Below are 12,805 nucleotides of genomic sequence, written 5' to 3'. Positions count from 1 at the left end.
TTGTACATAGAGTATGTGTGAGAGAGAGAGAGAGAGAGAGAGAGAGAGGGAGGGAGCAAACATACATTACAAACAGCAGTATATACAAGAGAACCGGTACCAATTTCAGGGGGTGTGGGAACACGAATTCCAAATTTAGAAAATATGTATACGATGAATGATTCTGGCGATTGTTTCCCATTGCTGGAATTACCTTCTTGTTGCCCTTTAGCTTCTGCGGCAGCACCGGCGATGACGGTGGCACCTTTAACGTGGAGCAGCACGGTCCCTCCAGCTCCGCCATACTGTCCTTCCCTTCGTCCTCCGAGCTGCTACTACTTGTGTCGCCCTCATCGCTGGAGTAATCCGACAGCGGTATGTTGAGCGGTTCTTCCGCGCTAGAGCCCTCCTTCGAAAGGCGCGTCAGAATTTTCATGCGCAGCTTTTCCTGTGCGCGTGTCGGATGGGGCACGATTGATTGAAGTTACGTGTTTGATTGAATTGGAAGACAGAATTCAGTAAAAAAAAAACAGAACCGTTTTCGGACAGAGGGGGGGGCGGTAGAGGTAGCCGCACACGATGTGACGACTTGATGGCTGCGAAGTTATTACGCTTTGGTGCGCTTGGCTAAGTGCTAGTGCGCTGTGGTGCGATGAAAGCGAAATAACCAGCTCCGGTTCGTGTAGCTTATCGGTCTACCAGTAGGACCACACTGTACCATTCGGATTCCGTTTCCTGATATGCAAGATCTTGATTACTACGGGAGAGCTACGCGCGATGTTGAAGCGCCAAAGAAGAAGTTCTACTCTTACCAAGAATCATTAGCAAAAACCGGTGAAATAAACCAAAGTATGTGCTTTTGGAAATAATAAACAAAAACCAACTCAAACCGCAAAACTACTTTCTACCGTGTGTCTGTTGTTGCAAGGAGACGTTATTATTGATACGCTTACGGCTAGCTCTACAATGCCAATGTGAAACGCTCGATGATGTCAGATCGTACGTTCCTCCTCCTTCACATCCGATGCTTGCAGCTGAGGACCGCCGCCACTTGACCGGCGTCGCTTCTTCACCACCACCACCACCACCTTACGCTTAACGATGCGTTTCGGTTTGGTGGCCACCGTCTGCTTGCTAGCTGCTGCCCTTCGTTGCAGGTCTTCCAGCTCTTCCGCCGTACGGGGTATCGGTATGGAGAGAAAGTGCTGGAACCGGCGCTGGATCGCTTCGTCACACGGTGGCGGCCAGTTCGGGTGGTAAAGGTTCAGCACAAACCATAGACACTGGCGCACTTTGCGCCGGTAAGCACGCTGGGGGAGGGGGTGGTTTGAATTTGGTGGGGATTGTCCCAAACGATGGCGCGAATGTATTATGTCGGGTTGGTGTTTGTTTGTGTGGGCACAACATCAAGAGAACGTTAGTATCACGAGCTAGCTTAAGAAGGTGTGGTGTTGGTGTAAAACCTAGTACCGGGCGTGTGAAGGGTTCGATACTGTCTTGGAGTCGTATTGCTTCGTTTTGTAAAAGAAAGTGGTCCGCCATCATAGCGACGCCATTGCGTGAGGTGAAGGTTTGTGAAAAATGGAGCCGGTGTGGACGCGTATTTCGATTGGAGATTGTGGTGAGCAGCTTATCCTAACCTCTGCTTTTTTTCTGTTTCCTCCGAATGATATTACAACAACAGAGACATCTGTCACATTCCATGCTAATAAGCAGATCATCCATAGACAATAACTACGCTAGTCAATATGCAAGACGTTCATGTCGACGGTCTACTGAGCAGTCAGACTGTCTAGACAGCACCAACTGACGACTTAAAGGACATCTCCTGACACGACCAGACAGACGACCGTTTTACGGCCAGAACCAATGGCGCCAGTTGAACAGGAATGGCTTTTCCGTCTTCTGCTTCAGCGGATAGTAACTGTACGGACGGGCGGCGCTCAGCTTGCGTCGCTTCTCCAACCGGTCCTGCTCCTCCTGCCGACGTTCTTCCCGCTGGGCCTCCATCTCGTCGGCCGTTCGCGGCACGGGGATGCGCGTAAACTGTCGCAACTTCATCGTAATGGCACCCTCGGACGGCGGCGAACCGTCCGGATTGTGCAGGTTCAGTATGTACCAGAGATACTTCCGGACCAGCTGCCGGTAACCACGCTACGGGTCCCAAAACGCATGTTTTTTGTTTGTTTTGTTTTGTTTTGTCCGATCGTGTAGTTCGTGTTGCGCGTGTACGTGTTGGTTGGTATCCGGGTGCCATTGGAGTGTGGACAGAGGTAGAAAGGTGGTTCGAGAAGGAGAGAGAGTGGTGTTGAGTGTGGAGTTTACTAAGGATCTAAGTATACTCCGTTTGGAAAAAAAAGGTTACAACATAGAGATGGTGTTACCAACAAACAGATCAGACGAATAATGTTAAAACGAGACACGAGAGACATGTTTTTGGAATGATGCGACATTTTCGACGAAAATAAGAACGAAACCTCTTAGATATATAGAACCTGTTTACTTAGCCACATAATGGTTTTGAAACTAACACTAAAAGCAAGAAACATAGTTTGATGGTTGATGAAAGAAAGCTGGTATTCTAGAGGGCGCATCGTTCGGGTGGCCTGCCACACCGATACTAATACACATCTGTAAGGCACATACGTACTACAAGAGTTGGGTGACAAAAGAGCAAATGACATCGACAGTCACAAAAACACATGATTACAAAATAAGAAGCAGCACATAACTACGCCTCATTGGATACACTACCATTTGATGTGTGTGTGTTTTTTTTTTGGTGATTTGCTGTCTACAGCTGTTTCTCGACAGATTTATGATCGTTAAGTGTGAAAGAACCGTGTGCAATTACGGCCATGTTTAGTGCACTGGATCCATTTTTAAAATCCTTCCCACTAACCATAACGATTACCTCAATACAAAGAGACCCGATGCTATTTGCTAGTGTGCACAGGAGTCTGATGTGTTGGTTTTGCATGTCGTTACTGCTGTCAACGCGGTTGCCATTCCAGGTGAAACAGTGTGACGTAGGGCGTTCGGTTATTACTAAGTGTATTACTACTACTCGCTGTATACTGAGTGGATAAATCGTGCTTATTGATATGTGTATGTGTGTGCGTGAGATGTATAGATAGTAACACAGAGAATAGAGGGACAGAGAGCGGAGAGAAAGCTTGGGAAAGGCGCTGGAGCACTGTTGGCCCTGCTGGTAGAGTTGTACCCCACACAGAAATACGGCGTGTAGTAAATGACAGGTACGTGCGCTGACAGAGGTTGGTGTGCGATAGTGTTTGTGCGTGCGCGCGTGTGTGTGTGTGTGTGGCCTGTTTTCAGCTTTCATTGAGCCACCAGAAGCTTTCCTGCTGCTGTACGCGCAGCGCTTTCCGCAGCCTTTTCTCCCTCTTGCGTATTTTCTTAATGCGTCTTAGGTAATAATTTACTTTGATCGGATTATCGTCGTAATAGTCCATCAGCGTTTCACAGTACGCTCGCCCGATATGTTCATAGTCCTGTTAAGAGTGAAGATAAGCAAACCGTCAGCATTATTTGTACTTTCTTTCTCGCCTAGTTACGTACCGCAGTAGAGAAATGTGTACCGGCGCGGCCACCCATCGTGCTACCGCCGAAGGATGCCTCCAGCGTGTAGCTGTTGGTGACGCCCAGCACCCACACGACGATCCGGCCGGTTCCTTCCTTGTTTTTCTGTACCTTGAACTTGCAGTTCTCGAAGGAAAACTAGAAAGAGGACGAAGACAATTAACGCTAACAAGCCCAAACATCCGATCGACGCCAACCCGTACCTTGTCGGCCACGTTCTTGTGCAGCATTAGCGGGAAGACTTGCTCCAGCAGGCGGCGGTCCGGGTGCCGTTTGAGGTTTTCGCACCCGTAAATGAACACATTGTGCTTGCGGGAGTGTGCATGCATATCGCAGTACATTGCGACTCCACAATCCTCCATCAGTCTGTTCGGTTTTGGGAGGCGGGAAAAAGGAGAATTAAACTGGCAGGCTTAAGGAACTGTTGCGCACGTGGCTGCAACAAACAGACTCACCTTCTTATCATTGCCTTCGTGTTCCAGATCGAGGGATAGGTTTCGCGTATCACCGTGCGATACTGGCGATTGAGATCACGCCCCGTCAGCGAGCTGCGGGTGTTGCCCACGATGACACCGTCCGGGTTGAGCATGGGCACCAGCTTGAAGATGAACTTGTGTCGCAGCTTCTTCGCCTGTTGTGGAAAGGTTTCGTGGAATGGAATGTTTACAGTTGCAGCACTGGAAGGACGTTTGGCGGTACACTTACCACGTACGAATCACCAGTAATGAAGTCCATCAGACCCTTCATCATCCAAGAGGATGGGCTCTCACCCGGATGAACACGTGCGGTGATAATGACTGCTTTCTTTTTCTGGTCGTGTGCAAAAGCGGAAGAAACGTGTGCGTTTTAACCTTAACTCGTCTGCAAAGGGGGTCTGCAAAGTGTTTGGAGCTGTAGAAGGACCTACTTCCCTACCTTCTGATTGTCGTCTTCGTGCGTTGTCGGCGCGGTGACGGTGAGATAGTAGACGTTGTTGCCGGCCAGCGAACGGCAGAGCAGCCGCAGCTTGCAGAACTTCGACTTGACCGGGTTGCGCTGGATGCACATCAGATAGTCCTGCAGGTCGGAGTAGGTGTACGGGTAGCTGTGGGCAAAGTAGACCGTGTCGCCATCGTACTTGAACTCGATGTTGAACGACAGTGTGAACGAGCTGGTACCGATGTACTCGTCCTCGTCGTCATCGACCGGCCGGTGATGGTAGTGGCTGTAATTGTATCCATTGCTGGTGCAGGAGGTTAGCGAAGTCGCAGCAAGGAGGAGTAAACCAAACAGCCAAACAACGTTCGGCATGAGACAGGGACGTTAGACGGGCGCACGGAGCGTTCGTGAGTGGACGAATTGTCAGTTGACAATAGGCCTGTCATACCTGTTGTCCTCGTTTCGGAAGTAGGCAATGTTGTCGCCGCACCGTCTCCAGCCGACCTGATTGCATTCCGCATCCATCGTCGAGTACATTAACGGCCGCATGCCCTCCTTGTACAGGCTGTCCGGTTTCGTTAGATTGATGATGGAGAATCTGTGTGGCGGATAGTATCGATGGCGGGGTGGGGGGAGAACAAAAAAAAAACTAGACTCTACTTCTACTAACTGGTACACACACACACACGCACACGCACATGGTAGAACAGTTGCCGTTCCTTGACCCGTGTTGTGGTGTTTTTTTTTTTTTGCCCCCCGGGCATTTGCACCGCAAACCGAAGTTGCAACACACGCCTGCGAACAGGACTGGCCTTGCCTCTGTCGGAAGATTATTTTTATAACGATTCCCGCATCCCGCAATCGGTACAAGTTTTAGGTACACCGCGAGCCGCCGTAACCTACCAAAACCAACAGCTGCGTCGACTTAATTGGCCACCGGTTGTGTGCGGTTGTATTTCATCTTTCATAGTATCCTCGTGTCTAAAACTGTCCCAAAATTGCACCCGGCTCGCCCGGTGTGCTGCGGATTCGGAATAACTCGTCCGGACCCCCCACACGTCGGGAGGCGAAAATAGTTGTCGCGCTCCGTGCTAAAGATGTGTGTCAGCTGTTTCGCCCAGCTGGAAGATGTGCATGGGGCAGTAGGTGTGTGTGTGTGCTGTGTGCTCCAACAAGATGGCCTGACATGCTTCTTTGTGTTTATGGGTGACATTGTATGACATTTGCTAAAATAAAGGTCCCACTTTCGTTGGAGCGTCTATAGGGCGCTCATTGATATTGGAGAAGGAGTTTTTGGGATTTTTGTTTTTAGGGGGGGGGGGGGGGGGACTTGAGTTTAACTTTTACTACTATTTTTATACAAATTCTAGAAGATGAGATCGTCGATGTTGGAGAACTCGTTTCCGGGATCTTCAACTTGAAAAGAAGTCTTTGAAAAAAGAGTCGTCGATGTTCGAGAATCAGTTCTGGGATTTTTGTTTTTTAGGAACTTTAGGTTGAGTTTACTACCCAAACTTGATACTATTTTTATAAATTCTAGGAGATAAGGTCGTCGATGCTAGAGAAGGAGTTGCAGGAAATTTGGTGAAACTTTAACGCGAGATTAATTTTTAGTACTATTTTTGTAAAATCTTGAAGAGGGTCGTCGATGTTGGAGGAATGATATATGATCTGAAAGACGGGCAAGAATATTGGAAACAACGACATTGCTTCCAACCAGTAATGGGAAGTTCTGGGAACCATTAACTTTTCTTTTAGTCTAAGCTAAGAGATATTCCCGAGGTACGGAAAAAGTAATCAAGCATCTCTTTCTAGCTCGGCAGAAATTGTATCACTTCTCCGAAATCAACAACATCAACAGCACGGTCGTCGTTTATTGCCACCATAACCCCCCCCCCCCCCTCCCCTTCATACACACACACAGTTTGCTTTGGTTCGGTTGCATTTTCTTTTTCTCCCTTTCACAGAATAGCGGAACTATTCTTGGCAGTATACGTTTCGCCATGGAGAGCGCCGTCCGTTAATTCGGGGAAGACAGGATTTGCAATTTTCCGATTTGCCGAACACAGCGGTGGCCAATAACAACTGCCGTTTGTTTTCCCTGGTCCGGTGGTAAGGCCATGGTGCCCTTCCGGACCTATCGCCGGGGAGCATCAAGATGCCCTCGCCCTGAGAGAGAAAGAGAGCGAGGTGGACGGTGGAAGATACGCGAAGCAAAACCCACACACAACAAGTCGTTAAGCATAATAATCGGATAATTTCGCGCGCTTCGGTACGGTGGCAGCGGTGGTTGGTTTTTGGACGAAAAATTGGCTGGTGAGCGGTGACGCTCGCGGCACACAACAGCGCCAGTAAGCGTGCGTTGGAAAACGGTGGCGTGTTATTTATACACGAAGACGCGACACGGGGCTCAGCAATTAAATGGCAGGCGAACGCGAACGTCCGGAAGAGGAACAAGATATGGAAACACGATCGGGTCACAGACGAGCAAACCGGTAATCGAAATCATTCCGAAATGGTTCGCTGCTTCGGTTTGGTGTTTGGTGTTTGGGGGGGAGGGGGGTGTTGATGTACATGTAAATGGTGGTGCAGACGCGTGGGATGTCGGAAAAATGAGAGCGTGCTGCGCTCGTAAAATCCGACACCGACCGAACCGACATCGAACACCTCCTGGGTGTTGCACACGGCACAACTCGTCGTGTGCGCGCACAATCGAAACCGAGCCCCATTATCGCGAGGCGTTCGGATGGAGCTGATCGTTGCTGGGACAGTACTCACCTGTACACTACCTTCGCCTTGGTGTTCTTCACCTGAAAGTAGAACCACTGCGTGTGCCGGTTGGTGTACATGTCCGGGCGTAGGTAGAGCTCGTAGTAGGTCGGCGTTATCTTGATCGCTCGCCCAAGATTGCCACTCTCGAACCGGGACTCGAACACGAGATCGTCCGGATCGAGCGGTGTCGGATGGGCGGCCGGTTGCGCCTTCGAACCGCCCACCGTCGAGCGGCTAAACTGCGGACAGAGATCGGGAGCACGATTAGTGGAGGTGTTGGACGATGACGGACCGGACGCGTGCCGCCGGGTCGAACCAGTCTGTTCGCCCTCGGAATCGTCCGACTCGTCATTTTCCGCATCATCGCTGTGGTTGTTGTGATTGGTGGTGGCACTGCTGGAGTGTTTCAGTGCTGGACAGTCTGGATCACTATCCGGGCTACAGCTGGCCACCTCCCTGGCAGTACCCTCCTGCTCGCCCTCGTCGGCTGGAGATGTGACAGAGTTGGCACGATCTTCAGCTGCCGAGATGTCACCATCATCCGGGGTGAGCATTTGGGGGTGTTGTGTAGCAGCGGAGCCGACGATCTGTCGTTCCGGCGTAGGGGACTCCTTCACCGGGTGGATGATCAAGTTCTGCTCGTCGAACGGCAGGATCTCTCTTGGGTCGTTCATTTCTTCGTAAGAATAGTCACGATCGACGTACTCGCTTTGCTCCCAGTGTAGTAGCGTGCGCTGGAGTCGCCGACGGAGCTGTCGCAGGTGTCGAAACACCGTCTCACTCTTTGTACATGCTGGTGGCTCCGGTTCGGGGTCGGGCGTCACCCGTAGCTCATCTTCGTTCTGTGCAGTTTGTTCGCCATTTTGGGCACAGGATGTCAGTTTGTGTGCGGGTGTGTGTTGACATACGTAAAGGGATAGGATGTGACAGGAGTAGTAGGAGGGAAGGGAAAAGAAAACAATAAAAAATGCAATGAAGTAAACCAAACTAGGGTAAACCAACCAGCGCTTCTGTTAATGAGCTTTTTTTTGTTGTTGTTTGCTTCACAATCTCGGACATCTTAGGTACTTAGGTTACAATAGCTCGGTAACACGGCGTGGCGCAAAGCGAAGACAAGCCTGCTTGGACTGCTTGATGAATGCATGGGTGTGTGGGTAGGAGATTGGGATTGGGAGGAACTGACAAGCGGGTTCACAGTAGAGTAGTACAGTTGTGCGTCATCACGCGTATCCACAGTAAACAGTTGCAGGATGCAGTACTACACCACACGAAGCTGAGATTAGCGCCTAGCGATGCCGGCTTTCGGTTTCCTTGGATGATGAAATACACGCGCACACATGCACACTCACATTGAATGTTGGAGAGGGTTCTCCGACGAAGCTTGGATCCTTTCTTAGTGTATTAGCCGCATTGAGGTAGCCGAGCAGAGGGATAAGCCTGATTCGATCACAACAACCACAACAACAATAGCACACAAACAAGCACAGGTACACTGTTGCAGAAAAGCGAGCAATGGCGGACTCGGAATTTTGGTGACATTTTTCGAGGACGGGCGTACTTACGTAGTGAACAGCGCTGGTGGGGTTGTAGTTGTACACGATGATGCCATTTTCTTCGCCTACCGGTCTTGGCTGTAGTTCCTTGCCGGTCGGTTGGTAGTACGGTTCCGGTGTTTCCGGTGCGTCGTCCAGATGATACACGCGCTCCTCAAGTACCTAAGAAGCAGACAAAAGAGGCAGGGAAAAGGGAAAACGAGAGAGCATTACAACCGCGTCCAAGTGCATCGTCACAATAGGGACGACTGTATTCTATAGAAGTAGCTACGAGTTTGCAACTCGCCAAGAGATCTTCCAGTTTTTGGTGGATGTCATTTGACCTCAGTTACTTCTTCTTTGGTTTGGATTCAAAATCAAAATATTTGTACAGAAAATTCGCAATTCATGAAAGCTGGGAAGAGGATGTCTGCGGAGCTCTAGGGAAACAAATGATTTTTAAGAATCCAGGAACTCCCACACCTTCATCTGTTCTCCATGCCAACTGACAGATAAAACTATCCTCACCTTCGAGTTTTATCGAGTTGAAATCCAAAATTGTTATCGACCAAATCCTTCATAACTAATCATAATCAAAGCGCGTTTTTGAACTGAAAAAGGCTTGTGGCAACTTGCTCCACAAAAAGTTGGAAGTTCGTGATGCGTTTGTGCAATGAGGACTTCTGTAGTTGTTTTAACTGCTTCTTGAATTCTCAAAAGTTTAATAGAAGCTGGTTAATTTTTTTTTAAATCCTAAACAGACCTATTCTTGCAAGACGCAAATTAAAACTATGTCTTATTGCGTGTTTCCCCAAATGTCCGCTCGTCACAAAAATGCGCTTTTGCGTTACATTTAGCCTTTTCCAGTGCGAAACAAAAATCAATACGTTTCATTAAACCATATCATTAATCGCCCTTTCCAACTTAAGCACGGCACCCAATCACAATGTTAATATAACGCCCTTTTGATGAGGGGTTTCCCTTCTTGCTTGCTCCGCTCGCTTGACCCATATCAGTGAAGTGAGCGAGCAATTAAAGTCCGCTGCTTCTTTTCTTTCTTCATCTCTCAAGCTTCCTCCCCCTGCTCAATCGCAATTAAAGACGCATGACCGCAGCGCAACAGCTGTATGTGTCGTCGGCAGTCAGTGCGCCACCATTCCCCCCTCCCCCCCGATCACCGGTCACCCCGCCTAAATCCCCCCAGGAAGGGAAATATTAATTTTATGAAGGGTGTGCGGTTGGAGATTTTACCCTGGAAAAAGGTTAATCAATGCCAGCGACCTCCGGATATTTATTCATCACCGGTTTGCTGCCTGCGCCAGCGCCAACCGGCGACGATTTCGAGTGGGGCAGAAAAAAATAAATCGATCCCCCCGTCCCGATGGGGGGTGAGGGAAGAGAGGGGGTGGGTGGTGGAGGAATACATCTACATCAAAACCCTTCCCTCCCACGGTAGGAATGAGAGATGGAGCTCTAAATTTCCAGGAGACCTAGTGTGGACGTGCTCTACTGGAAGTATCGGAAATTCGGAATAACAAAACAGGAGTCATTGTACCTTTCCTGGGGGGGGGGGGGGGGGGGGGTAAAGAGAAGTCACCCTAGATCGGAACACCAAAAACAACACGCAAAAAAAAAATTCCTCCCGTTTTAATGCCTGGGGTTTTTGATTTTTCTAATTTTTTCCGTTTTGTTTTTTCCTCCACCCGCCGTTGTTTGCCGTATAACATGTTCGACTTTCTTCTTTTTCCTTCTTGCCGTACGACTATCCAACACGAATGCTACACTGTCTGGCCAAAAAGGAAATCGCCAGAAAAAAAACGGGCTTGTGTGTGTTGAAAATTCATTGCGCCTTCGATCTGTTCACGGCGAGAACACGAGAACTGAAATGGCTTCATCAAGGAGTGCTCAGGAACTCCTGTATTCGAGTGTTGACGAGTTGGGGTTACCGATGATGGAAGTATTCGTACTATAGACTAAATACACACTCACACAGAGATGTACAGAGACACGGATTCTTGCATGCTTTCTATGGGCTTCATTTGAATGAAACGAATGACGTAACAATGTGCCGGTTTGGCGCCTAGGAAGCCTGACAGGGAAGCTCGCTCTCGTGCCTAAGTTAAAGGCCGATCAGCAAAGAAGAAGAAGAAGAAGAAGGAACACAGTCTAGTATCCTGATGGTTTTGTTTGATTGGTTGCTGTTGTCGCCACCCTGAAGGCAAACCAACTAATGCTCTGATGTGGTACAAAAAGCAAAAAAAAGAACGAAATAACATGACAAGGAAACAAATGATATGTTAAAAAAAAACCATGCACACATACACGGCTAGAATTCGTTGTCGAGCTGTTAGGACTTTTATGGAAAAGGGGGTTGTTGCAGAAAGCGGGGGGGGGGGGGGGTTTGGGAAGGTTTTGCGCAGGCAAATTAATTTCACTTCACTGCCAGACGAACAGACCCCGGAACAAGGATCTCGTACGTCTGACAATTCACCCACTCGTTACTCGCACCCCTTTCTCCTCCCCTACCACATCCCGGTCATGTTGTGTGAGTGATGGGCGAGAGGGGGGGAGAGGGTGCGGGTGGTGGTACCCTTTGATCTTTGCAATTTCTCTAAACTTCTCCTGAAGAGCACATATACGGTCCGCAAGCATACATACAGCACGCGTCTATGTCAACTGTGCTGCACCTTTCTCATCAAGGATCATCAAGGCGAGTACTCCGACCAATACTTAACAACTAAACTCAAGAAAAATATTGGAAAAATAAACTTTCAAGGCTTGCACAAGGACCGAAAGTTTGCGCAAACTTTCGTACGAAATATCCGGCACACACACCAAGCTGCTGCTCGTTCCGCGAACAATACGTGCGTATTGGTGGGCGTTTTGGAACGTTTTATATTAATTTTTGCGTTGGTGCCGTGACCAGGATTTCATATAAAAGGAGCAGCGAAAATTAAAACAAAAAGCCCCCGGAAAACTTGCATGCTTCATTTTTTGGCAGTTTGAGATTGAGAGGGGGGCGGGGGGTGGGGGGGCAAATGGATGGTTCATTCCGGAAGCGAAACATGGTTGTGCATTAAAGGAAAGAAGAAAAAGAAAAACCCCGCACGAAAAGGACGACTACGACGAGACTAAATTTAGTTCCTCTAGCTAGAGCTTGAGCAGTGTTGCTTTCCAAAAACGCGCTGTGAATTTTCGTGGGTGCGGGTTGCTGCTAGGAGCGCGGTAAGAAAAAAATCGGGCAGATAAATGGAAGGTGAATAGTGAAATGTAAGCTAATTGCCTTGTGCCACTCGTTGCTGGCCGCGTTCTCGGCTGAGGCGGTAATGTTTGGTGTGTTTGAGTTTTTTTTTTACGATTTGAATATTATTTTCAATGAATCGTAATTAGCTACCGATAGGGAGCAAACAGGGAAGAGCTGCTACCTCTCATTCCTGCGCTGTATGTGGCCGATGTGTAAGGTTTGGTTTTTCTTAATTAAGGGCTAAACTTGAATAATAAGTTTGAACCTATCCCTTTCATTACTTTTTGAGCCCGGTTGTGTGATGGGTGTGTACATAATATACAATTCAAATCATATTTTGAAGCAAAAAAAGGTGCACTGACGTGTGCGTGAAAATATGGCGTTGGAAGAGAAATCTTTAGCAATTAACATTTTTATACCTTTCTATTTATTAAACACTCCCACATATATACACACACACAAACACACACACACACACACACACACACACACGAGTTTCATTTTGTAAGAAAATCCTTGCTCCATCCTTGTCACCCGGTTTGCCTTCATCCATTCGGCCCCAGGCGCTTGAGCAAAAACATCAAAAACAACCAGGCGCCTCCATTAAGTAGCGAAGTTTTGTTGCGAACTCGTTTTTTTTTGCTTTTCGTGCACCAATTGAAAAACACTTCCAATCTCATCGCACGTACGTGTTTTTGATGTTGATTTCGGTGCTTTCCGTTTTCTTCTTGTTATGGTTCAGTTGTGTTCGCGTGCCAAT

At 48.4% G+C, this 12,805-nt stretch overlaps 2 protein-coding genes across 3 annotated transcripts in view; one reads left to right on the top strand and one right to left on the bottom strand.

Moving 5' to 3' along the window:
• The window catches only part of LOC126556295 (glutamine-dependent NAD(+) synthetase), a 33,385-nt gene that overhangs the window by 1,743 nt on the left and 18,837 nt on the right, over positions 1-12,805 (top strand). The window lies entirely within an intron of this gene.
• LOC126567480 (cytosolic carboxypeptidase Nna1) overlaps positions 1-12,805 on the bottom strand; it is a 28,827-nt gene that overhangs the window by 2,104 nt on the left and 13,918 nt on the right. For both annotated transcript variants that reach the window (XM_050223710.1, XM_050223702.1), the window contains exons 3-12: positions 8,832-8,984; positions 7,276-7,508; positions 4,946-5,095; positions 4,495-4,801; positions 4,285-4,389; positions 4,035-4,210; positions 3,783-3,945; positions 3,559-3,717; positions 3,423-3,491; positions 194-427 (exon numbers count right to left, since the gene is read on the bottom strand). In XM_050223710.1, the coding sequence (XP_050079667.1) occupies positions 194-427; positions 3,423-3,491; positions 3,559-3,717; positions 3,783-3,945; positions 4,035-4,210; positions 4,285-4,389; positions 4,495-4,801; positions 4,946-5,095; positions 7,276-7,508; positions 8,832-8,984 (1,749 nt within the window). The remainder of the gene's footprint in view (positions 1-193; positions 428-3,422; positions 3,492-3,558; positions 3,718-3,782; positions 3,946-4,034; positions 4,211-4,284; positions 4,390-4,494; positions 4,802-4,945; positions 5,096-7,275; positions 7,509-8,831; positions 8,985-12,805) is intronic.

This window comes from Anopheles maculipalpis, chromosome X (genome assembly GCF_943734695.1).
Source record: "Anopheles maculipalpis chromosome X, idAnoMacuDA_375_x, whole genome shotgun sequence".
Taxonomy (NCBI): Eukaryota; Metazoa; Arthropoda; class Insecta; order Diptera; family Culicidae; genus Anopheles; species Anopheles maculipalpis.
Note: the sequence above shows the minus strand (reverse complement) of the source record. Positions and strands in the feature narration are given on the sequence as shown.